Source organism: Electrona antarctica (genome assembly GCF_951216825.1).
Source record: "Electrona antarctica genome assembly, chromosome: 23".
Taxonomy (NCBI): Eukaryota; Metazoa; Chordata; class Actinopteri; order Myctophiformes; family Myctophidae; genus Electrona; species Electrona antarctica.
In genome coordinates this window covers 7,858,145-7,885,109 of record NC_136804.1, presented here as the reverse complement: position 1 = coordinate 7,885,109, position 26,965 = coordinate 7,858,145, and the positions used below count along the sequence as shown (strand labels likewise).

Sequence of the window (26,965 nt, the reverse complement as noted above, 5' to 3'; positions counted from 1 at the left end):
CGTTTCTACTATAATTGTATAATCTATCATCTTAATCAAGGATTCAGCGACGCGGTGAGCCTGCGCGCCGTAGGTGTGTGTGTGTGTGTGTGTGTGTGTGTGTGTGTGTGTGTGTGTGTGTGTGTGTGTGTTATACACACGTGCACCGTCCTGTTCCGTACCTGCGTGTGCACGTCACCATTTTTTTTGGTATGATGTTTATGTTATAATTTAGCTATTGAAAAATAGCAGATCTACAAGCTCATAGCGCGGCACCGAGTGCCGCGCTACGAGCTTGTAGGTCTGCTATTTTTGATGAATCGTGAAAATGTGGCACAAATCTTTGAATATATATTCTTTCAGAGCCAACGTTTTTAACTCAAATCTTGTGTGTGTGTGTGTGTGTGTGTGTGTGTGTGTGTGTGTGTGTGTGTGTGTGTGTGTGTGTGTGTGTGTGTGTGACAATTATCCCCAGGCCGGCGTTGCTGTGGAGTCGCCTGCTGTGTGGAGTTTTTAGCCAGAGGTACTGTACGTACTGTATATAACACAGACTAATGGCATGAGGCACGTGTGTGTGTGTGTGTGTGTGTGTGTGTGTGTGTGTGTGTCTGAGGCACGTGTGCAGCATGACAACCGTGTGAAGCATTGATCAAAGTCAGCGTTTTGTTCGAGCACGCATGAAGCAGGGAGTTTAAAACGGTTTATTCAGCAATACTACCGTGTGTGCGTGTGCGTGTGCGTGTGTGTGTGTGTGCGTGCGTGCGTGCGTGCGTGCGTGTATCTACATTCTGTTCTTTATGCACTGCGCGCATAAACACCAAAAGGGGTTTTACCCACCAAAATGGGTTCCCACAATGGTTCCAGTCCTTGTGGATCTGCTATTTTTCTTTGTTTTAATTTTTATCCCACGATTTTGTAACCCATGTTTCACCCCAGTGCCAATTATCTAATGTGATCCTGGGCTCTACACTCCCTCCGCCAACCTAGTCCCCATATATGGGGGACATGGGGAGAGCAACGGACTTGAACTCATGCTTCCTTCATGCCCGAGTGTCCAAGTTGCTCCTTTTCACCTGACAGGGGGGAGTTTCCCTGGTTGGACGTAGCGCGTGGAAGGAACACGTTATTCCAACCAGTTCCTTGCGCCCCGGCTGGCCAGGGGGAGGCAGTTTAGAGGCCAGGATTACTGCATGTTTTTTGTGAGGGTACCTACCCTAGGGGACACGGGGAGAACATGCAAACTCCACACAGAAAGGCCCTTTCGCCAACCCCGCCTCGGGTATGGGCACTGATGACGCGGAGGAGGAAACACGCCGCCAGGACCCACAGCGTCCTGAGCGGGAATCGAACCCAGGACCTTCTAGCTGTGAGGCGACAGCACTACCAACTGTGCCACCATGCCCTCCGGATCTGCTATTTTTCAATAGCTAAAGTATAACATAATGCTTAAAACACCAAAAGGGGTTATTGTGAAGCGTGCGCCTGGTCTGGGAAACCACCGTACGTACCGGGGTTGATGTACAGCTGACTCTCTACTGTCTTGACGATGCACTGCAGCTTGACGGCCTCCAGGGGGCACTCCGCGTGGGCCGTGGCGGGCAGGCTGCCCAGCGTCTCACGCACAAAGCCGGCCACCTCGCGCACCGTGAAGATCTTCAACAGCTCGCCATAGATGGCCGGGAAGGTCCGCAGGAACACCGCCTAATGGAGCGGAGTTAATGGTACAACACAAATCATCACAATCATAAGTTACGTCCATCTACAAAATGTCTTCTAAAGCATATGTTTCTATCAGTGGTTTTCAATTGATACAATTTCATGTCAAGGACCACCAAAATGATATGTATTCGGCCCCAGAATTATCTGTAATTGGCCGCAGACCCCCATCTGAAAATATGTTTTTCCAGGGACCCCCCCCCCCCCCCCAGAAGCAAAGATTCGAGTTAAAAACATTCGCTCTGAAAGAATATGTATTCAAAGATTTGCGCCACATTTATGTAGCGACACATATATGTATTCGGCCGCGGACCCCCATCAGAAAATATGTTGTTCCAGGGACCCCCCAGAAGCAAAGATATGAGTTTAAAACGTTTGCTGTGAACGAATATATATTCAAAGATTTGCACTCCTTTTCACGATTTTTCAAAAATAGCAGATCTACAAGCTTGTAGTGCGGCATTCGTTGTCGCGCTATGAGTGTGTAGATCTGCTATTTCTCAATAGCAGAAGTCCCTTCTTCAGTCCCTTCTCCCCTGAGCAAGCAGGCGCAAAGTGCTGAAAAAGTGGTAGAAAAACAGAAACAATAAATAAACAAACAAACAAACAAACTTCAATAAAACCTCATCTCTCCTTCCCCACCGAGTGGCGCGCTATGAACTTGTAGATCTGCTATTTTTGAAAAATCGTAAAAATGCGGCACAAATCTTTGAATAGGTATATATTCTTTCAGAGCGAACGTTTTTTTTATTTCGACGTCAGGCCTAAATGGGTTAAGAAACGCTAGAGCGGTATAACAAAATGTGGTGGAATATGACATCAAGTCATTTAAGTAATAAGTTGGTAACCTCGCCCCGCCCCCCCTGTCCCACACAAGTGACACTTCTGTCCCTCAAATGAACAGTAAAATGGTAAATGGTGCATTTATATAGCGCCTTTATCCAAGGCGCTTTACATAGATTGTGCATTACATTCACCCATTCACACACACATTCATACACCGATTGTGGCGGAAGCCATGCAAGGTACCAACCAGCACATCGGGAGCAATTGGGGGTTCAGTGTCTTGCCCAAGGACACTTCGACATGTAGACAGGAGGAGCCGGGATTCGAACCGCCGACCCATGGATCATTGGACGACCTGCTCTACCTCCTGAGCCACAGTCGCCCCAGTGTGGATCTTACAGTATGTGAAGAGACACAAGCAGGAGGTATAATATAGCGGAACAAGGACAGACGCAACTCACAATCACATGGGAGAACCACGTGCGTCGTCTGCAAACACACACACACACAACCGGACACCATTCCCTCGCTCATGCACACCCACGTGCAGCTGTTGTTGCCGTATAATTGGAGTTATGGTGGGCGTTTTGGGCCGGCTTTGCTTTGCTCTTGTTGAATATGAGCAGAGTGTGAGAGAATTGCTGGCAGGAAGAGGCGGTGTTCTGCTTCTGATATCGCCCCTTCTGGGCATTAATTAATTTGTATCACTGGTGGGGATTTGTTTCATTACTGCTTCTGGTCAGACTGATTAATTTCCTTTTTGGGAAATGTAGACTGTCTGATACGTTTGATTATCAATATCCAAATGTGTCTATTTTGGCAAATATTTCCTAAATAATAATTACAAAACAAATCCCTTAAAATGTCAAATAAATGTGTTTGTTTTCTATTATTTCAAAACTTAGCCGATGTACAAGCTCACAATATGTCACAATGTGACGCGTTCTGAGCTTATAGATCTTATTTCCACTAGTGCTCATTGTATGACGCGGTATAACAGGGCTTATGTGGGTAAGAAAAAGACACAGACACCTGGCACTGGGCCTCTGTGCCACTCCAGAACCCTCCAGTAGCACGGAATCCAATTACACACCATTTACCACCCGGTTGCGACCAAATTAAAACAGGGTCCATCTGGAAACAGGACATTGTGTGGCGTGCAAGCGGAACAGCTTTAACCCATTTAGGCCTGACGTCGAAATTTAAAAAATGTCTTCTAAATCATGAAACATTTTCTGAAAGACCTCATGTTTCTATATCTGTGGTGCTCAATATTTCATGTCAAGAACCCCAAAAATGATATGTATTTGGCCACCGACCCCCATCTGAAAATATGTTGTTCCGGGGACCAGCAGAAGCAAAGATTTGAGTTAAAACGTTCGCTGTGAAAGAATATATATTCAAAGATTTGCGCCACATTTTCACGATTTTTCAAAAATAGCAGACCTACAAGCTCGTAGCGCGCCACTCGGTGGCGCGCTATGAGCTTGTAGATCTGCTATTTTCCAATAGCTAAATTATAACATAATGTTTAAAACACCAAAAGGGGTTCCCGCCTCAAAATGGGTTAGAGGACACTATGCACAGTGCATTTGCAGTTTAGCCACTCGGCAGCAGCGATGGATAAAGCACTCAACCGCAGTACTAGAGGCAAAGTATAGATGCTCCTGGTCAATTCAACAACAAGGGAAAGTTGTTCGATCAAATTTAGTACTTGAGTTAAAGTAACTGGAGTACGTGCTTTTTCAGAAAATATAAATTCAGTCAGATAACTCACGACCTCCCTAGGGAGGTCCTCGGCGCACGTCCCACTGGGAGGAGACCCCGGGGCAGACCAAGGCGCAGTTGGAGGAAATGCATCGACTCACTGGCCTTGGAACGTCTCGGAATCCCCCGGGAGGAAGTCACTAATGTTGCTCTGGAGATGGAAGTCTGGAGCTCTCTGGTGGAGCTGTTGCCCCCGCGACCCGACTACGGATAAGCGGTTGAAGATGGATGGATGGAACTCACAAATAGATTTAACCAATATTTATTATAGAATTATAAGTGTGCATATAATATTTTATCTTGGCGTGTGCACAATGGTGCACACACACGCACGCACACCCACACGCACACGCACCTGTGTCTGAGTGACGGGACTGGTCCCTTTGTTTTCCTGGGACAGAAAGAACCGGATGGACATGAAGAGTTCATGGATGCAGACGCGGAACTCGTCCTCGTTCTGCCCTCCGGTGGCCAATGAGAAGAGCCGCCGGGACTGGATGATGTACTTGAAGATGTACTCGCTGGCCTGGAAGACAGACGACACAAAATAATAGCTGATCTACAAGCTCACGCTATAAGTAGGTCAAATCTGCTGCCGAGGCCCGTCCGACGAGGCCGCGGGAACATGAACTAAGAACAGGAAATAGAGCGTCGCAGTCCCGCCTCCTACCCTGGACCAGGAAATGAAACCCAATGCATTTTCCTCATAGACATTTCTTAAAGTATTTATTTAAAGACGGTTACGCCGCGGACAAAGCCAACTCGAGTCGTGACAACTCATGACAACACAAACAATATTTTGGACCAAACAAATAATTACAAAGAAGAAAAACAACAAAAAAAGTGTTGTAACCTGCCGTTTTTTTCTTCTTTCTAATTATTTGTTTGGTCCAAAATATTGTTTGTGTTGTCATGAGTTGTCACGACTCGAGTTGGCTTTGTCCGCGGCGTAACCGTCTTTAAATAAATACTTTAAGAAATGTCTATGAGGAAAATGCATTGGGTTTCATTTCCTGGTCCAGGGTAGGAGGCGGGACTGCGACGCTCTATAGGCATGGCTCATTCAAGGAAACCCGGAACTACAGTTATGCACGGAGCCAGAAAGAGGTGGGAAGAGACATTAAACGTACAGATTATAGCTTTAAAATATAAATGAGGGTAGAATGTGACACTGAACAGGGTTGTTGCACTGTTTGCTGATGAAATCTAGACCAGGGGTTCCCAGACTTTTTCATGTCAAGGACCCGCAAAATGATACTCATTAGCCCGCGGACCCCCATTTGAAAATATATGCCAAGGACCCCCATAAGAGAATAATTTCTTACGGCTCTAGCAGTGATTTTCAACCATTTTCATTTCAAGGACCCCCAGGTTTGACCTGAATTAGGCTACGGTCCCTCATTTAATGGCATTTCTATCTCTGGGACCCCAATGTATATTGTAAAATCAAAGTTAATTTAACTCTGAGAGTGTACAAATGGAACCAAATGGACCCGTCAGGGTCCATTTGGTTCCATTTGTACACTCTCTGAGTTACAGACCCATAAGGGTCCATTTGGGTCCTAACTATCATTTTGCTGGGGACCCCCTGGATCTCTCTCAAGGACCCCGAGTGGTCCCCGGACCCCACTTTGGGAACCACCGATCTAAACAACTGATGTAGAATGAATTATATTGTACATATACGGTACTAGGGTAGTTTAGTCAGAAAGATAATGTATGTTTTTTTCCACACAGCAAGGGAAGAGAAAAAAAAGAACTAAACAACTTTTACATTACACATTACTTATTCATCAGTGCCTGCTCGCGGACGGAAGGTTATTTTCCGTTGTGTGAACGTCGATGAATGAGGAACAGCACACAGTGATGGCTGCCGCGTGTCTCTCCGATACCATCGTCTAGCATGAGTCATTAGAATAAGGCAACATGGAGATTCACGACACCGCAGGCAAGACGCTTCCATTTATTAAAATGTCATGCGCTGCAGAGTAATGCAATAGGGAGATATCGTCACTGCTCTGGCGTGCGTGCATGTGTGCGTGGGGTGTGTGCATGTTGTGTGCGTGCCTGTGTTACAGGGTGCCAGGGGTGAATAAATATGATGAACATTTTCTGCGCAGCGTGCTTGTGGATCCTATATATCTCTGCTGTCGGGAGGAAACCTCGTAACTCCAAAATGTTCATTTTTCAGGAAATGAAAAAGTATACATTTTTCAGGAAATAAAGAAAACCTTATATTTTTAAATATCAAAGTTGGTGTTGTAACTTTATATATTGTCAATTACTTCCATGAGAGGGGGAGAGGTGGTGGAGTTGCTTTAGCAGACATTTTGAGGGTCCAATGGAGTTAAGAGGTTTTGTCCAAAGCACTTTTTACTACTTTGGTTCAATATTTTCGAAACAACACACAGACGTGAAGGGTGTTCAATAGCACTGATTTATGCCACAAAAAAATCAAATACTTCAAAAATGGAGTTATGAGGATTCCTCCCGACAGCAATGATATATTATATATTTATTGCACATTTTAGTCTTTATTCAGATAGGACAGTGAACAGAAAATACCGGACAGGTGGGAGAGGGGGGGGGGGGGGGTGGTGGGGGGGGGGGGGGGGGGGTCTTGACATGGTACAGTAAAGTGACTCCAGTATCGGATTCGAACCAGGATCAGATGTGAAAAGCACTGTAGCCTTATTTAGCCTTATTTATGTGGTACTGTATGTGTGCTCTTACACGATGAGACACTGGTGTGCCCCTTTGTGCATCATTAATCATGTCAAACATTAAGCAGATTGATGGCTTGTAGAGGTGTAAACACATGCCTAAACGGATATGGTACCACATAACAACCTTAACCCTGTTGTCCTCATTTTATTTTAAACTAAAGAGAAAAAAGGGCAAAATACCAAATTTCCAAGCTTGGTGGCAGTAAAGTAACACTTTATGTAACAACCTATAGTGCATCATCAGTGGTCGTGCGTGCGTGCGTGCGTGCGTGCGTGCGTGCGTGCGTGCGTGCGTGCGTGCGTGCGTGCGTGCGTGCGTGCGTGCGTGCGTGCGTGCGTGCAGGGGACATTAATGTGGACCTCCTCACCTTGAGGACTTGCTGGATGTGATCCTGATGGTCTGCGTCAATGATGCGATCCACGTACCACTTCAATACTTTGATCAGGTCCCTGGGGGAAACACAACGAACACACACGCACACACAAACATCTAGGAATGGGGATCTGTCTTTTTCCAATAGTCTATAATGTCTCAGCAATCTCACTGGCTGTAACTAAGACACTTCACTTGGACCGCGTATCGATCCGTCGGGATCTTCGTCATATTGAAAAACTGTCAGAGTAAAACCTCTCCGACCTACTTACTTAGATCTGTAAGTGCATGTTACACACTGTAGATGAAGTGTGCAAACACACATACACAGGCTTGTGCACAGTGCACACCACTGAGCTCAGACATGCCCTCCGAAGGAATCGCGTTTACTCATAACAAAGACAGTGTTGATTTCGTCGACTAATACGATGAATTTTATTTTTCGTCGACTACCTTTTTTCACTGACGAAAACTAAATGGAAACTAAATGAAAACTAAGCTATGATGACTAAGACAACAATTTTCCAGAACGGCCTGTTATAGCGCCACCAGGAGGCCGACTTGTAAAACACATTTTTTTATATTACTCCTCCAGATTCTGTCCGAAAATCCCGCAAATCGCTACACAGTATCTTCAAGTGTTCAAGCCAGATCTGTCCGATATTTTATATTCCATCCTAATTGGCTAACATTGGTTTTCAAAGTTTGCAGGATTTGCGCAGAAAAAAGCCTCAAATCACAGCCTCAACGCAGCATGCACGTGAAATCTTTCACAGACTTTCCTACTAGGCTGAGGAATATATCCCACCCTTTTCACATTGGCCTGTTATAGCGCCACCAACAGGTGGATTTTTGCAAAACACATTTTTGGAACAAAATGCCTCAAATCATCCAATTCCCATCCAAGGCATAAGGAGAAATGACACCCTTTTCACATTGGCCTATTATAGCGCCACCAGGAGGCCACAACCTGACCTGCCCTGGTGGAGACCTTTGCCCCGAGGGGCACTTTATCTAGTTTTTCCTTTCCTTTTTCGCAGAGTTGAATTGAAGACATTGTCAGTGGTCAATTGAGGAGGCTTGTGCTTCAATTCCAAAAGTACTTCAAGACTAACTGCTACAGAATCATTAAGAACCACAGACTCTGTCAAGAGGCACATGTATGAAAACACAGTCCCTCGTGAAGTTCTGGATGAGGCAACATTTGCAGAGCTTACAGAAAAGGCTAATTGTTTACTTCAGCGCCGTACTGCATCTCTGGGCTACAGGGCTAGGTTGGAGCCTAGCGCTGGGATGTCATGAGACCGCTGAGATCCCTGTCCACCACTGAAGCCCAAGCATAGACTGTGCAACTCAAGAAAATAACAAAATATTTGCCCGTATCCCCACCTAACGCAACAATGGTCCACAGGTTGATAATTAGTGAGGGTGGCATTCTCTACTTTAGGCATCCCCTTCTAAATAATTGCAGTTGGGTATCATTAGGAGGCATTCCTTTAGGAGGCGTCCCCTACTACATCATGTTGGTTGTTTACTTTAAGAGTCATCCCCTAATACATCATTTTGGTTGGGTATTTTAGGAGACTACTCCATTTAAGAGGCAGCCCCTGGTAAAGGAAATGGTTTGTTACTTTAGGAGGCATCCCCTACTAAATCCTTTTGGTTGTTTACTTTAGAAGGCCTCCCCTACTAAATAATTTCAGGTATCCAGATACCCTCAAACGCTGTCCATGTCGTTTGGAATTAAAGTGTCACGTTTTGGAAGAGTCTCTCTCTCTCTCCGTCTCTCAACAGTAGAGCTTTTGTTTTAATTAAACATGATCGGAGCAGATGCAGTGCCACCATTTTGGAGCTCGGAGGGAGGAAATCACAGGTAGATCGGAGGTGAAGGGAGATGGATTTGGCAACCGTGCGCCTGTGTGTCAGCTGTGTCTGAGGAATGTGACAGCACGCTATCATAGCAGGTACAGCTTGTGAGAATAGGACGGTCTGTGAGAACAGCAGGTTGTGTGTGTGTGTGTGTGTGTGTGTGTGTGTGTGTGTGTGTGTGTGTGTGTGTGTGTGTGTGTGTGTGTGTGTGTGTGTGTGTGTGTGTGTGTGTGTGTGTGTGTGTGTGTGTGTGTGTGTGTGTGTCTGTAAAGGAGGAGATGGAAAGTTTAGAGGAGACGGAACAAGACATGGGGAAAAGGAGGCCAGCTGAGAAGAGAGCTCTGCGCAATTCGTTTTTCCGCAGGCAGGGGGCACCGTAAGCATCTGGTGTGAACTCAGTCAGAATATCGACCTGCAGAGCTGTCCCACAGCAGCATTTCTCCTGCTATGCTTCAGAATTAAGTTTACAAGCACATCTTTCCGCTGAGCCATTTCGAAAACTGACACTCCAACTATATTGGCATTTATTGCAATGGGGGCGAGCAGGTTTTCTTTGGCTTAGCGTAGACGCGACCGTTCACAGGACATCAGTGTCGACGTTGATGTTAATGTTCATTACTGTACAGCATGTGTGAAAGCCACATTGAAACTACTGTTTCACTAAATGCTGAATGGCTAAATTAGGCTACTGCACTTCTCTATCGCAACGCGAGGCTAGCACTTCTCAGCAGGCCGTTAGGGTTAGGTACTCAGATACACGGTAGTATGTCTGAGCACATATAGTAGCACATAGTAGCATTCCAGAGCGATTTACAGTAAGCTAGAATAACGCATGGTAATACATCAAATACATAGAAATAGTCATAGAGAATCCTAAGTAAGCTAAGAACCTAACATTCGTCAGTAGAATATCTGTACAATGAAACCATGGGTATACACTATAGAGTGCTAAGTCTACATAAAAGGCTATCTAAATTACATAAATTGGCTCTTGCATATGCCTGTAAGGTCTATGGCGGAAGATTGGGAGTGAGTCTGCAGTTCTGATTGCAATGGCATGTTTATTCCATAGTTTTGGACACACACACACACACACACACACACACACACACACACACACACACACACACACACACACACACACACACACACACACACACACACACACACACACACACACACACACACACACACACACACACACACACACACACACACACACACACACACACACACACACACACGCTCACACGCTCACCTGTACGACAGAGCCCCCGCAAAGTGACTCTCAATGTAGGTGTCCATGACTGGCTTGAAGTGCTGGAACTTGCTGTCCTGGAGGAGGTTGATGATGTGAACCTGGAAGAATTGGGTGAAAAATGTGCGGATGAATCAGTCAATTTACCATTCAAAGACAAAATCCAAATGACAATCTCGAGAACGGGAACCAAATGGCAGTGATGGATTCCCAAAAGGCTGGAGTTCACCATTAATAAAAGTGAAACACCTAAAGTTATATTGTGAGCAATAATTCATTATACCGGAGTGATATGATCGTTTATTCCCAACCGCTAATAATCACTGCTTAATGTGGTGAAATGTTTAATTCAATCTCGCAAGATTACAAATCAGTTATCACTCCATTGCAATTACACAGTTGCGTGCGTGCGTGCGTGCGCGCGCACGCGCACGCACGCACGCACGCACGCACGCACGCACGCACGCACGCACGCACGCACGCACGCACGCACGCACGCACGCACGCACGCACGCACGCACGCACGCACGCACGCACGCACGCACGCACGCACGCACACACACACACACACACACACACACACACACACACACACACACACACACACACACACACACACACACACACACACACACACACACACACACACACACACACACACACACACACACACACACACACACACACACACACACACACACACACACACACACACACACACACACACACACACACACACACACACACACACACACACACACACACACACACACACACCACACACACATTTTATCTCTTCCCACCGTTTTCTTCCCCCTGCAGTGTGAGCTGCATTGTGTCTGCACTCTGCAGCAGTGAGATGCTATGAAAAGAAACTCATTCCAAGTTGGGCCGTGTTCAGATGGAGGAGTGAAGTCCTCTGGGCCGTCCATTCATTTAAAATGCCACCAAAAGGACACTTGATTGGCTTCAATGCCTCACTGCTTCTCATCATCAGTAAGCTGAGAATGGAAATGTGTGCGTGCGTGCGTGCCAGTGTGTGTGTGTGTGTGTGTGTGTGTGTGTATGCGTGACTGAGTGTGTGCGTGCGTGCATGTATGTGTGTGTTAATATACGTGTGAGGGCCAAATGTCCCCACACATATAGTAGCATTTGAGAAAGACATTGTGAGGACCATTTCTTTTTTTTAATTTTTATTATAATTGTTATCCCACGATTTTTGCAACCCATTTTTTTCACCCAGTGTCAATAAATGTAATCCTGGGCGCTACACTTCCTCTGCCAACCTGGGGGGCAGCGGACTGACCTCATGCTTCCTTCTATGCATGAGGAGTCCAAGCTGCTGCTTATCACCTGACAGGGGGGAATTTCCCCGGCCGGACGTAGCGTGTGGAAGGAACACGTTATTTCCGACCAGTTCCTTTCCCCTCCATCAGGCGCCCCGGCTGGCCAGGGGGAGGTAGTTTTAGTTTAGAGACCAGGATTACTGCATGTTTTTTGTGAGGGTACCTACCCTAGGGGACACGGGGAGAACATGCAAACTCCACACAGAAAGGCCCTTTCGCCAACCCCGCCTCGGGTATGGGCACTGATAAGGAGGGAACACGCCCCCAGCGCCCCCAGCGCCCACAGCGTCCCCAGCGGGAGTGAGGACCATTTCTGAGTTTCTCATAATAAAATAAATGGTAGTTTTATGGTTTAAAGAGATTTGGGGAGTTGGGCTTTAATACAATTAGAAAAGGATTCAGGTTAAGGTTAGGGCCAGGATTAGACATTTAGATGTGATCTTTAGGTTGAAGTCACCAGTGTTAAGCACCGAAAACAGCAGATCTGCATGCTCACAGTGCATCGCAGTGCAACACGCTGTGAGCTTGTAGATCAGCTATTTTCAGTTTTTTATCGGCCTCAACATATTGATGTCCTCACAAAACAAGTACAGTATAGTATTACAAGGGTGCGTGTGTGGGTGCGTGTGTGGGGACGCGCGAGTGTGTGTGTGTGTGTGTGCGCACGACCGCACGTGCATACGTGTGTGTGTGTGTGCGTGTGCGTGTACAGCACGTGCGTGTGATCAATCAATGGCCTTGCACCATCAGTGCAGTGCAGCATGACTGTTCTGAGATTGCTTCACCAACCTCTATTACTTTACCTCTCTGTACATCTATTCACCAGTGCTAACTACATTTACTCTGTCTCAAGTACTGTACTTGAGTATACAATTCAGAGGCACAGTACTTTTACTTTCGTTTTTTTTCCCATTAATGATACTTTATACTTTGCGATATATCAGAGGCAGAAATTGAACCTTTTACTCCACTTCAACTCTTTGACAGCTTTAGTTACTAGTTGGTTACTTTGCAGATTTACAGTAGACATTGATGCATTACCAACTGCGATCGATAATATGATGGTGAGATTGGCAATTCTGCATAATGAGTACTTTACTACTTTTAGATTTGTTACTGTGAGTCTTTGTTGACTTTTTACTAAAGACACAGTAAAATAGGGATGCCAGTTTGAAAGTGGTCCACATACAGTTGGGTGCCACCGATATTGTCCCTTATCATTTAACCCATTTAGGCCTGACCTCAACATTTAAAAAAATCCTTCTAAATCCTCCAGTTTTCTGAAATAAATATTTTCACGATTTTTCAAAAATAGCAGACCTACAAGCTCGTAGCGCGCCACTCGGTGGCGCGCTATGAGCTTGTAGATCTGCTGTTTTTCAATAGCTAAATTATAACATAATGTTTAAAACACCAAAAGGGGTTCCCGCCCAAAATGGGTTAACTGTCCTTTTGCGCAGATCACGCAAACCTCAGCAAAAAGAAAAGGACAATATCGATGGCCTCCAACTGTATACTTGTTGTTTTAGAAATTGTTCTAACTGAAGTAGACGGCAGAGTAACAACAACGGGGTGAACAATATCCCTTGGATCACATTCAGAGCCATTTCATCAACGATAGAAGCTCTGAAAGACAATCAATATCCATCAGAAGGACCCCTGGGATGCAATCGCTCTCACAATCAATCAATCAGTAGTAGTTTTGTTATTAACAGAGATGAGGAGATGATTATGAATATCTAATGCTGGCTGGTAGGCAAGCTGGCGTTACCTCAGGTAGCCTACAGTGCAACTATCTTGCATCCTTATAATGAATAATCATAGTTAGATTTAGTGCTGCACAATTCATAGAAAAAAGATCGCGATCTAGATTCAGACACCATATGCAATCTCATTTCTAAATGTTGTCGTGCAGCACTAGTTGGCGGTCCAATTCATTTTAGTTACTCTGCATGTTTTTGCTACCGTACAAGAGAGAGACTTTAACCCATTCTGGGCGGGAACCTATTTTGGTGTTAGCATTATGTTATGCTTTAGCTATTGAAAAATAGCAGATCTACAAGCTCGTAGCGCGACACCGAGTGGCGCGCTACGAGCTTGTAGGTCTGCTATTTTTGAAAAATCGAAGAACGACTGACATAGAAACATAGCTTTTTCAGAAAACTGTAATGTAGAAGACATTTTTATAATCTGATCTCAGGTCAAAATGGGTTAAGAGAGGATTAAGTCAAGCACTTTGATCTGGTCTGTTTAAAGCCACAGTAGTTGGCTCCATGTGCAACATTTTGAATGGATGTTAAGCAACTACACAGACTAAAGACAAGAAGTATTTTCATGGAGAAAATGAGAATCGTGATCTCAATGGATCTATAGCTAAGCCCCTCCCCAACCTGCTATGGTCCAATCACAGCTAAGCATAACATGGGTTAGACAAACCTCTCCACCAATAGTTTTCCTATATATATGATAAAACAATGTTTTAAAAAAAAAGAAATGTCACGCACATATTTTTCCAGTGCATACGGTAGGCCTTGTTGACGGATTTGGAAGAGATTTTGAAGGTCTGGTTCCAAAAATGAACCAGTATTTGAACCAATATCATGTCAAACAGGGCTGGACTGGCCACAGGTCATACCGGGCATTTTCCCGGTGGGCCGCGACCGTAGGGGGCCGCCATGATTTAAAATAAAATAAAAACGTTTTTTTTTTTTTTTTTTTTTGACAGGCAGGCAGGCCAATAGGCGGCAGGCCACCAGGAAAGGTCCGGGCGTGCTGCCATTCTGCCAGTACTATCATGATAATTTCACTGTACCTGTATCAGTGAGTGACAAATAAACCCTCTACAAAGGGTTGTGTAGTTGTCTGTTGGTTTGTATCCAGGGCCGGTTCTAGGCATAAGCGGTATAAGCGGTCGCTTAGGGCCACAACCACTGAGGGGGCCACATCACAGGGAGAAGATTTTTTTTCTTTTTTTTTAATGTATCCCCTATCCCATACATGGGCTACTGGCGGCCTGAGGGCCACATGTGGCCCCCACCTTCACTTAATGCAGCCCGCAGGTTAATATCAACTGTAGGTTGGGGGCCACATGTGGCCCCCAGTCTACAGTTGAGGGATGTTTATACCATCCCTCTACACTGGGGGCGCTGTTTATACCATCCCTCTACACTGGGGGCGCTGTTTATACCATCCCTCTACACTGGGGGTGCTGTTTATACCATCCCTCCCCACTGGGGACGCTGTTTATACCAGTCAGTCTGTCATACCATCCCTCCCCACTGGGGACGCTGTTTATACCAGTCTCTCTGTCATACCATCCCTCCCCACTGGGGGGCACTGTTTATACCAGTCAGTCTGTCATACCATCCCTCCCCACTGGGGGCACTGTTTATACCAGTCAGTCTGTCATACCATCCCTCCCCACTGGGGGCGCTGTTTATACCAGTCTCTCTGTCATACCATCCCTCCCCACTGGGGGCGCTGTTTATACCAGTATCTCTGTCATACCATCCCTCCCCACTGGGGGCGCTGTTTATACCAGTCTCTCTGTCATACCATCCCTCCCCACTGGGGGCGCTGTTTATACCAGTCAGTCTGTCATACCATCCCTCCCCACTGGGGGCACTGTTTATACCATCCCTCTACACTGGGGGTGCTGTTTATACCATCCCTCCCCACTGGGGACACTGTTTATACCAGTCTCTCTGTCATACCATCCCTCCCCACTGGGGACACTGTTTATACTCTCTCTGTCATACCATCCCTCCCCACTGGGGGCACTGTTTATACCAGTCAGTCTGTCATACCATCCCTCCACACTGGGCCCCCACATGTGGCCCCCACCTTCACCTAATGCGGCCCGCAGGTTAATATCAACTGGCGGCCTGAGGGCCACATGTGGCCCCCACCTTCACCTAATGCGGCCCGCAGGTTAATATCAACTGGCGGCCTGATCTAACCTCTTAATTTTGATCTCAAAGTGCACCAGATTGAAGCATTTTCATGGCAAATTTACAGATTTTTCTGGACCCAGGGGGGTAGCGCCCCCCCTGCCCCCCCCCCCCCGGCGGTGCAGTGCAGGGGGGGGGGGGGGGGGGGGGGGCACATAATATTATGTTGCTTAGGGCCACTAAACGTCTAGAACCGGCACTGTTTGTATCATTTATGTTGTTCTGTAAAAGTGGTGGTATTAGCTAGGGCTTGTTTGTGTGTGTGTGCCTCGACGGAGTGGGTGGTAGAGTTTCTGCTATCTGCGCCCTGGTTGTGGTGGGCCGGTCTGAGCCAAATTCACGCGAAAATGACCGGGCCGAATTTTTGTCCCAGTCCAGCCCTGATGTCAAATCCATGATATTTACATTGGAATGAACGAGCCAGGCTGGAAAGTGTCCAAGTGGGAGTGTCTAAGTGGGAGAGGGCGGTCCTTATAGCTAAAGGTGAATTCTCATGGAGGAAAATCGAGATTCACATATTTGAGTAAGACTCGTGCAGCACTAGTTAGATTATCCATTGCCTCTGCCTATGTGTCTTTCAGCACCACGGAGGTGGAGAGCTCTCTCTCTCTCTCTCTCTCTCTCTCTCTCTCTCTCTCTGCGTCCGTGTGTGGACTCCTACACAGCTGAACTTTGCACAGCTTGATGCCACAGTACAGAATCGTTCAAGCACGTGGATGCTCGCATAATTATCCTCATAGTTTGTGCTTGGTGTGAATACAGAGTATTTCTACCTTGTTACCACAAGCTACTCTTATTTAATAAAACAATGATCAAAGATTCCACAATACTGCTATTCACTCAAACCATTAGTACGGGTGTGTGTGTGTAACATAATGGCATGCAGTACGCACTTAATGTAAGACGGTCACATGATCAAATAAGATTCACAAGCTAAAACCTGTCTGATTACCTGCCATGTAGCAATAAAAATAACAGTTTAGAAACAGTTCAACATGACAACATTCAGTTACCAGAGAGTCAAACACCTCAACTCCTTCTGCCTGCCTGCCTGCCTGCCAGCCAGCCAGCCAGTCTGCCAGTCTGCGGAGCTAGTTAACAGCTCAACATCAGGACACTTACCAGAGAGTCAAACACCTTCAGCCCATATCTCTGCGAGCTCTCGTCCAGAATCCCAAACAATGTGTCCAGGGTGTCTTGCAGAAACTGGGGGGAGGGTGCACACGCAAACAAACACAAACACAAACACAAACACACACACACACACACACACACACACACACACACACACACACACACACACACACACACACACACACACACACACACACACACAACCACACACAACCACTTTTTTTAGATTAGATTCAATTTATTGTCACTGCACATAGTATACAAATACTTTGACAGTTAAACTGTATCATTTGTTGTAACATTTGTGTATAATGACATGCCCAAAATAGGGATGCCAGTGTGAAATCAAACTTTGATTTCCGTACCAAATGAATTTAGATTATTGTCTGGAATCAAATCAGTATGTACTGTACAGGCAACCTACCTTGACTATCTCTGAGCCATCGATTTCCTTCAGCTTGGACAGGCTGTCGTTAATTCTCTCTGGATGGGCCCTCCACTTTAACAGGTCCAACATGTCACCTGACACACAGAGAGAGAGAGAGAGAGAGAGAGAGAGAGAGAGAGAGAGAGAGAGAAATAAATAAATAAAGATCAGAGGAACAAGATATGTAGAGTCTGGATTGAGCGATGCAGAGTGATAGGAGAAAATACACGGCAAAACAAACAAACAAAACAGTACCGACGACATGAGCATCACAAAAACATTCATTTGCAACCACACACTACAGCGCTATACAGACTACAAAGCAACGGTGACATTTCGAAGTGCAGCAGGATGCAGTTAAAGAAAGTCATTTTGAAGAGGCAGAGTCCCCAAACAACAGTATGAATAAAACATCAGCCAGACACCAGGAATCTCTTCTTAAAGCTGTCCCCGAAGATTCACCGAAATTAACCGCCAGCCTGTCTTCTGTGTGTGTGTGCGTGTGTGCGTGTGTGCCTGCGTGCGTGCGTGCATGTGTGCGTGCGTGCGTGCGTGTGTCCTAACTATTCCGTAAGAGCCCAACATCACTCATTTGCTTACATATTGATTTAGCAGATGACTACTTCTACAGCAACATACCCCAATTCTCTTGCAACAGACTGTGCTAATGGCTTTTCTCTAGAAGACTAGAAAACATCAATGTAGCCAAATGTATGAAGTTAGCTTGTGATTGTACTCTAACAATTAGTCGGATGCTCCGCTGTCCTCCATGAACGTAATTGGTGGTTAAATTAGCAGCACATTGGCCAGTGAATTTTTGATTGGCCAACCAATGCGGAAAATGTTACAAAAACATTTCCTCTCCTGTATAACAACCTGTCGGATTAGTGCTTGAAATGTATGCTTTGATGAGCTTATCGACATGCATTTGATGTATGTGCATACAATTCAACACCATAGGCAGGTAATACTGGTACGTGTTTAAAAATCTTTGCATCCCAGGTTATCGGTCTTCTACTGAAGACATCAGTAGTGGTTCTCAAAGCATTTAATTTTAAGGCCCCCCTGTTTGGTATGTTTTAGGCCTCCGACCCCCATAACCCCGTAAATGAACCCTAAAAGGTTTAATAAAAGTTTTTATTAAAAGGTTAAATCACTATATTGTCATAGTAATCATTGCTATAGAGTGTTTGTTCAACAGTCTCTCCAGCTCTATAATAAACAGAAAATACATTTTCAGGTAGGTGACAAAATGTCAGCCTATCAGGAGAGAGTAGATATTTATGAGCTTAATTTTTTTATAGTGGTCCAGTTCCAATTTTGACTGCTGATTTTGTGTGTCATCACTTACAATTCCACTTGTTTAATCTGTATCCCTGACTGCGTTCTCTATCCTGATTGGATAAAATTGCTATCCCAGTTTCAGTTTCGGAAAATGCATGTTCCGTTTAATGAAAAGCTGGAGAGACATGGAGACTCCTGTTACTGAACAAACACTATAGCAATGAGTACTATCACACTATAGAGCTTTTTAACACTTATTTTAACCAAAGAAAATCACTTACACTAAGGTGTTTGCACACTGGTGCATTTTTTTGGCCGAATATCGGAGCAAATTTCGGAGGATGTTAAAAAAGAAATCGGCCTAAGTTTATGACAATCACATTTGCACACTGCCGCGCGCATATTTCGTCCATATAAAGTTTTTTCAGACCGGGGTACATTTTTTTCCGTTTTCCGCAGCTGTCTAGTGGGGTCTAGTGGGATGTTGGTAACAGGCCGACAGCTATTGATAGTCTACTACTTTCGGATCCACAAAACGCAGCCTTAATTGCTGACTGTACCTCGTGCTGTTTACATTTATGAGTCTCATGACTACTAAAGACTCCAATCCATCAATCAATCAATCAAAGGCGGTTCCGGGACCCCACTTTGAGAACCACTGCACTAGCCAGGTCTGTGGCCTACAGTTTGTGGTCAGTGTGTTGACTATTTGAGCCAACATGGCGGGCGCTCTATCGAACCACTAACCTACCGTTCTGTGTGAGTTTGGTCGAACAGAGGTAGCTGGTGATCCAGAAGGACTCCTTCGTTCCCTTCAAACTCTGATTGTTGGCCTTGGAGAAAGGCAGCTTGAGGTAGCGCGAACAGTCTGCTAGGTTGGCATTCTCCTCACACTGCACGGAGAGAGAGAGAGAGAGAGAGAGAGAGAGAGAGAGAGAGAGAGAGAGAGAGAGAGAGAGAGAGAGAGAGTCTCAAATAAATAAAGATCAGAGGAACAAGATATGTAGAGTCTGGATTGAGCGATGCAGAGTGATAGGAGAACATACACGGCAAACAAACAAACAAAACAGTACCGACGACGTGTATATACTACAGGTGAGTTGGCACGTTACGATCATGGAAATGTTACGTGCCATGTTGTCAGCTTTGCCCATAATATCTGAGTTTCTATTAAAATGCTATGTTAGTCTCTCTCTAGGTCGAGCCCTCCATCTTCACATCAGTCGTCCTGGTTCTCCATACATCTGGCCAGTTCGTTGGTACTCCCGCGTCTTTCTTGAGTACATGAGTACATCCACATATGTTAATTAATGTGGGACGTCCTCTTAGTGGTAGTGGTAACATTTGACTACTGAGCTGTTGCAACAATGCAATTGTCGACAAGTTATCTATACATTCCAGGTATTTCTGTGTGTCTATGTGATCCACTTTGCACATATAGGCCAAGTAAACATTTACACAGGTGTTTTTAAACACCTGTGTACTTTGTATAAAAAAAAGAAAAATAAGACAAACCCCATCTGCATGAGCATGTTTATAAAACAATGTCGGTCCACAATCTCTCTAGGTCGTCCTCAGTGAAATGCTAAAAACACGGCTGTCATCGTGAAAATGTCTATTGACAGCCTGTCAACAACTACAGTCCTACTGTATGTTCATGTGTGCGTCAGCAGTGGATGCACTGGAGGGCCCAAGTGTGTGCAGTGTCGAGTCTGAATAAGTTCATCAGACGAGTGGTTCTCCAGAACCAGCTCTGCCCACTCCAAACGGGCACAAAACATCTTGCGAGACACTTCACACTTGAGCAATACACTACCTAAGCAATTGCAGTGTCAATGGTGCAGTCTTTTTGAGTGGTGCAACCACTCCAAGGAACAGCAATGTCCCTATGGGACTATATGTCACTCACTATGTCCCAATGTTTAGAGTACCAGTAGGGGCAAAAGTGGCGCTGTTGTGCCAGAAACAGAGAGAGAGAGATAGTGTTGCACTGTTGCCTGCTAATAAGCCTATCTCACAGAATTTCCCCGCCCCCCTTAATACGCCCCCTTTCGGGGTTAGTGGTGATAGCGTGACGTCACTCCATAGACGCTACATGTTAACAGAGGTCATTTAAGAAGTCTACAACTTTTGTTTTCTCAAGGTAAGGTTTGTTCTATCTGTTCAAGCTGATTTACCATCTCGTTTGCATCATAATAATATTGGTCTGTCACATTTTTACATTAGAAAATGTACTTAGATTCTCCAGAGAAAAAAACGTGTAAATGCTAATGTTAAAACACCACTATTTACCGGAAGTGGGCGTGGAAAGCGAGCTGTGAGATAGGCCTATTACAGAGAGAGAGAGAGAGAGAGAGAGAGGCAGGGGGAGAGGGGAGAGGGGAGTTGCACCACTCAGTTCACACGGGTGTGATTTTTCTTTAAGATGAGCTTTTTTAGCTTTTCTGCCTTTATTGATAGTTTCAAGTGAATAATGACAGGAAAGAGAGAGAGAGAGAAGGGGAGAGACATGCAGCAAAGGTGGTCATGAACGGGACTCGAACACGCGACGCGCTGTCAGGTCAGAGTCTATATGTGGCATGCGCCTGGACCACTAGGCCAGCAGGCCTAGGCGGTCTTTTTGATTAGTGCTTCTTCAGAAAGGGCCAATAAGAGCGACTGCATGTTTCAAACAGACATCACACTAATAGCATTCAATGCAGCTGAATTAACAATTAGAAAATGGGAAAATGGGCTTACAGGGCCTGTGGTGTTGTGTCAATCTCATAAAGTAGTAGGGCGGCATGATTTTGATATAATATATTATTTCCTCAATATTGGAATTCTTCTACGGATGCAGTAAAGGCCGTCGGGATCGGGAGTCGAACCCGCGGCACACTGCCAGACTGGATTACCAGCCAAGGTGCCTGGACCGCTGAGCCACGGCCCAGGCCTCTACACCTTTACCATACATTTATATCATCATCATCATCATCATTTTTCGACCGCGGTCGAGATCATGGATTCCACAATGCTACGCCAGACTTCCCGGTCCTTCATTGCCACCCCCAGTTCCTGCCTACTGAAGCACCGGTCCTTCATTGCCACCCCCTAGTTCCTGCCTACTGAAGCATGTGTCCCTAGCGATGACAATAATTATATGATATTATATTTATTTATATAAACGCATCACTTTCACACCAATCTCCCCAAACATCCATTCCGGTTTGATTCATTGTGGTTCTATAATGCACGTCTGAGGCTGTTTGGTTTCCCACACTGTTTGAACTCATTCCTCTGTGCCTATTTTGGTTCTTGAGGGGAAGCTAGGCCATGCCAGCTTCATTGAGCGTTCTTTGCCCAACGTCCATCTGGCATTAGCAGGGGCCCTCTCCTCTCATCAATGGGAACACACAGGACCTGTCACAGGCTTCCAACAAGCTGTCCTCGAAAACTGGCAGGCGCAGGTATGGGGTTGGTAAGGACTGAATCTGGCATCGGCCATGGAGCAGAGCAAAAGAAGACGTAGCTTAGTAGCGCTTCATTTTGTACTGGCCTTGATGCCTTGTGTTGTGGAAATACCTGTGCACTCTATTACACAGTACACATCCTCCGTGTTAAAGGTATACCTTCAGACATTTAGTACCAGCTCAGTGGCCTTGTGGTTAGAGTGTCCGCCCTGAGACTGGGAGGTAGGGGTTCGATCCCCGGCCGGGTCATACCAAAGACTCTAAAAATGGGACCCAGTGCCTCCCTGCTTGACACTCAGCATCAAGGGTTGGATTGGGGGTAAGTCCCTACGACATACTAGCGTCATGTCCAGGGGGTGTACTTGTACATCAAGCTGCCTCACGCTACAGAAACAGGAGATTCAGCATTTAAATGATGTGCAAGCCATTTGGTGTTCACCCCAATCTGTGCTTCTGTTCAGATGTTCTCAAATTCTAGGGGCTCAATCATGTGGCTGAGTCGGCTGACTATTTTTCTTCTTATTGATTATTACATCACATGAATGGGATCGCGAGGCTGTGCAACATTAGCATATTGATAGATCTTGCAATACTAAATGAGGGCACAGATAGAGGTATTATAAATATCCTGTCGGGACTTCTTTTGTGGGAGAAAAATTGGATGATTATTGGTTATTACGTGAATGGGATCGTGGACAAGTTCAACATTAGCATATTCATGGCTCTTGGCGTACTAAATAAGGGCAAAGGTAGAGTCATTCTAAAACTCCTGTAGAAATCACATCCGTGTGAAGTGAGTGGTGCAACTTGGTGCAAACCATGTGGGTGTCCCCGGGGGGTCTCCGGAAGTTTCAGTCCCACAGGAACGCGGCCAGGGTGCCGGCCCGGTTCCGGCGAGCCGCCCTGCATCCGAAACGGTCGAGAAATGACAGAGTTACCGTGTGGGGGTCCCCGGAACATCCAGACCCCCACGAACGCGCGTCCGAAATGGTTGAGAAATGATAGTTACCGTGTGGGGGTCCCCAGAGGGTCCTTCTACTGTACTGTACTGTCACTGTACTGTACTGTACCACCCCAAATCATCATATATACAGTTAATATGTGTGTGTGTGTGACACTTGGTTGTGAAAACCAACCAAACTCTATTTCGTGCTCAGACAGACAGACAGACCCACACCAGGGACACAGCCAGGGAGTGGTTGCACCACTCAAAAATACTTGACATGAGAGAGTATTTACCACAGAGGGGACATGATGGGGAAGGGTGTCATTTAACACGCTTCCTGCCATTGCCGTAGATCTGCGTTAATTAACAAATACCACGCAGGATGGATTAAGACCAGGTCTTTGTGTGCTTCTGCAAATGTGCAACAAATACATCCGCTGTTTGGAATATATTTCCGCGTGTGCCAGTCGTCAGGTTTCGGTCTTAACTTCTGTGTGATGCAACACAGTGCCAATCAGTCAAAGTGGAAATGAAACCATGCAACATTTATGATACACCCCAGAAGCCACGAGCTATACAGATAGAAATTGTGTAGGTTAGAGCATACAGTACAGTATGTGTGCGCACACACACACACACACACACACACACACACACACACACACACACACACACACACACACACACACACACACACACACACACACACACACACACACACACACACACACACACACACACACACACACACACACACACACACACACACACACACACACGGGTTGGCTTAAAAAAGCTTAAAATAAAAAAATTCATCCATGTGTAACTCTGCGACTGTACATTTTGTATACTCTCCTAGTGAAATGAACACTGCCGATTTGACTATGTAGCTACTGTATATACAGTATAAGTGGACGGCCTGTCAGCGTGCTGAGAAATGCGAGCCGCTTGTCATCCCGTGACAGGCAGTAAATAACATTAATTTAACGGGTCGACTGTACATTTCCCATGTTGTTATTGTTATGCATTTATTCAGACCTCAAAGTGAATTAAGTGATTCCTACGATGCACCAGGGTATAGACGGGGTGCTTCAAGAGAACCCCCCCCCTGAGACAGGAAAAGACCCTCCCCCGTAATGTTCTTCAGCGAGGCGTCTGTCTTCTACATCCTGACAGTTTTCTGAAAAAGCCATGTTTCTATGTCAGTCGTTCTTCGATTTTTCAAAAATAGCAGACCTACAAGGTCGTAGCGCGCCACTCGGTGGCGCGCTATGAGCTTGTAGATCTGCTATTTTTCAATAGCTAAAGCATAACATGATGCTAACACCAAAAGGGGTTCCCACCCAAAATGGGTTAAGTGATTCCTACGATGCACCAGGGTATAGACGGGGTGCTTCAAGAGAACCCCCCGAGACAGGAGAAGACCCTCCCCCGTAATGTTCCTTCAGCGAGGCGTGCGCCGCCTCACTCTCCACGCCCAACTCTACTGTGAAAGAACGCAGCTCCCTCCTTAACCCATTTTGACCTGAGATCAGATTCTAAAAATGTCTTCTACATCCTGACAGTTTTCTGAAAAAGCTATGTTTCTGTGTCAGTCGTTCTTCGACTTTTTTTTTCCTAGACAGGAACGCCCAAAAACGTCACATCCGGGGTAAGAATTTACCCCGGAATTTTCTATGGCCGCCAATGCAACTTGGTCCAATCCTTAATCACATATGGACAAACATCTATGCCGATGCTATCTAACTTGCGGAGGTAGCATGCCTTGTCCACGGGCAACAGATCTTTCAACGTATGGCATTGCAAATACGTTTGATAATCGCTACTCTGCTCAATATTGTTTTGAAAATGCCGCAAATTGCATTGCAGTGAACGAGCGAAAATCACAACTTTCCCCGTTTGTGGGCGGAGTCACAGTTTGAGGCGCTGTTTACGCGCCGTGGTGTCGGTGTATACTGATTTTGAGAGTGACGTAATGAAGATATGTATCAATGCGGGGTATAACCCTCTAAAGTCTCTCGATGGTGACGTAATAAAGATATGTTTCAGTGTCGGGTGGATTAAAGGTTATGGGCTGTATTTTGTACCAGGTCTTATTACATAACTTAAGACCTGGAGGCGTGATCAATGTCTTAAGTACCAGGTCTTATTACATAACTTAAGACCTGGAGGCGTGATCAATGCCATTTGGCTATTCTGAGTGGCCAAAGAGCATTGACCACGCCTCCAGGTCTTAAGTTAAGTAATAAGACCTGGTACTTAAGACACTCAAAATACAGCCCAATGTCTCTATGTATACATGTATGTAATATGAAACCTATCTCTGTTACGTCACCATCGTATGTACCACGGCATACACATCAAATCACCTTACTTGCGCGCTCTGCTTGCGCAAGTAATAAGTCAAATGTTTGCGGTGAACTGCTCGTTTACACAGATCTCGAACGAAGACAAATCCCCTTGCACTAGTGAGGACCAAATGTCCCCACAAGTATAGCAGAATATGACACACAGACATTTGAGTCAAATGGTGCAGAAAATAATTGCTGTGCGAATTGGTATTGTTAAGGCGTGCATGGCAACAGTTTGTGTTGCGTTTGATTTCAAACAACGGAAGATATATAAGATTATGCACCGTGTTGAAAAGGACTGTAGACGTCGAGAGAGAAGAGAGCGACTAGAAGACACAGAACCAGACAGACAGACAGACAGAAATACAGAAAGACATGTTGTCTTGGACCGTTTCCAAAGCAGGAGGACCAAAGTTAGCCGAACATGCTGCTGTAGCAGTGAGGAACAAACTTTATTCCTTTGGAGGCCGCTATGACGGAATTAGATATATCAACATGGCATATATCAAGATGGATGTCCATATCTTCAACACAGTGACTTTATTCTGGAAGAAGTTACCTCCAGTGGAACCTGGAAGAGGAGACGGTCACCTTGAGGTTCCATCCAGGCGCTACGGCCACACAGCTGTGTTGGTTGAAGATACAGTCTACATCTGGGGGGGCTATCCTTACTGCAATGTGCTTTTTGCATTTGATGTCGACGCCCACAGATGGTTCAAACCCAGCATGGCTTCTGGTACTGTTCCACCAGATACCACTCAGTACCACTCAGCCTGTGTGTTGGAGAAGGTCATGTTTATCCATGGATGATACAACCAGACTGTATACTATAATGACATGTACAAGTTGGACACCAACACAATGGTCTGGTCTTTAATTAACACCAGAGGAACTGCACCATTTGCTTCATACGGTCAATCTGCCACCATCATCGGGACAAAGATGTTTATATTTGGGGGCGTGTGTGACAGTAACGACAACAACAACACCATCAGAGTGTTTGACACAAAGACCAACGACTGGCTGTACACACCTTCTGCACTGCGTCTTCCATTAGGACGTTGTGGTCATTCAGCATTTATCTACAATGGAGAGCTGTACGTATTTGGTGGCTGGAACTGGAAGTTGGGACGCTTCGATGATTTGTGGAAATTCCGTCCAGAGACCTTCTCCTGGAAGAAGGTTGAGCCCAAGGGGAAAGCACCGAGTCCAATGAGCGGTATGTGCTGTTGCATGGTGGGAGATCGTATCATCCTTTTCGGGGGATACAATCGCAGAGACTGCACAGGCACTGATGAGCTGTACATCTTAGACTTGAGTCCTTCTCTTAAGACTTTATATAAACTAGCAGTTGTTCATTACAGTCTGGATCAGTCTGAACTCCCACACGACATCAGGTGGGAACTGGTAGCCATGACAACCAACAGTGTGCTCACTGCCAACAAGGTCACTAAATGAAGGAAAACCAGAAGACATCGAGTCAACTAAACCAGACTCCATGTGACCACCACTATAATGACATCACTCATGTACAGTATGACATCACCACTATGACGCCAGTCATCTCCTACAAGCTCGTAGCGCGCCACTCGGTGGCGCGCTAT

General features: G+C 45.6%; 1 protein-coding gene across 1 annotated transcript in view; it reads right to left on the bottom strand.

The window, feature by feature from the left end:
- Positions 1–26,965, bottom strand: part of dock4b (dedicator of cytokinesis 4b) — a 275,073-nt gene that overhangs the window by 95,567 nt on the left and 152,541 nt on the right. The window contains exons 17-23 of the mRNA XM_079494185.1: positions 19,367–19,508; positions 17,329–17,426; positions 16,893–16,976; positions 10,475–10,575; positions 7,343–7,424; positions 4,604–4,774; positions 1,488–1,680 (exon numbers count right to left, since the gene is read on the bottom strand). Of these exons, the coding sequence (XP_079350311.1) occupies positions 1,488–1,680; positions 4,604–4,774; positions 7,343–7,424; positions 10,475–10,575; positions 16,893–16,976; positions 17,329–17,426; positions 19,367–19,508 (871 nt within the window). The remainder of the gene's footprint in view (positions 1–1,487; positions 1,681–4,603; positions 4,775–7,342; positions 7,425–10,474; positions 10,576–16,892; positions 16,977–17,328; positions 17,427–19,366; positions 19,509–26,965) is intronic.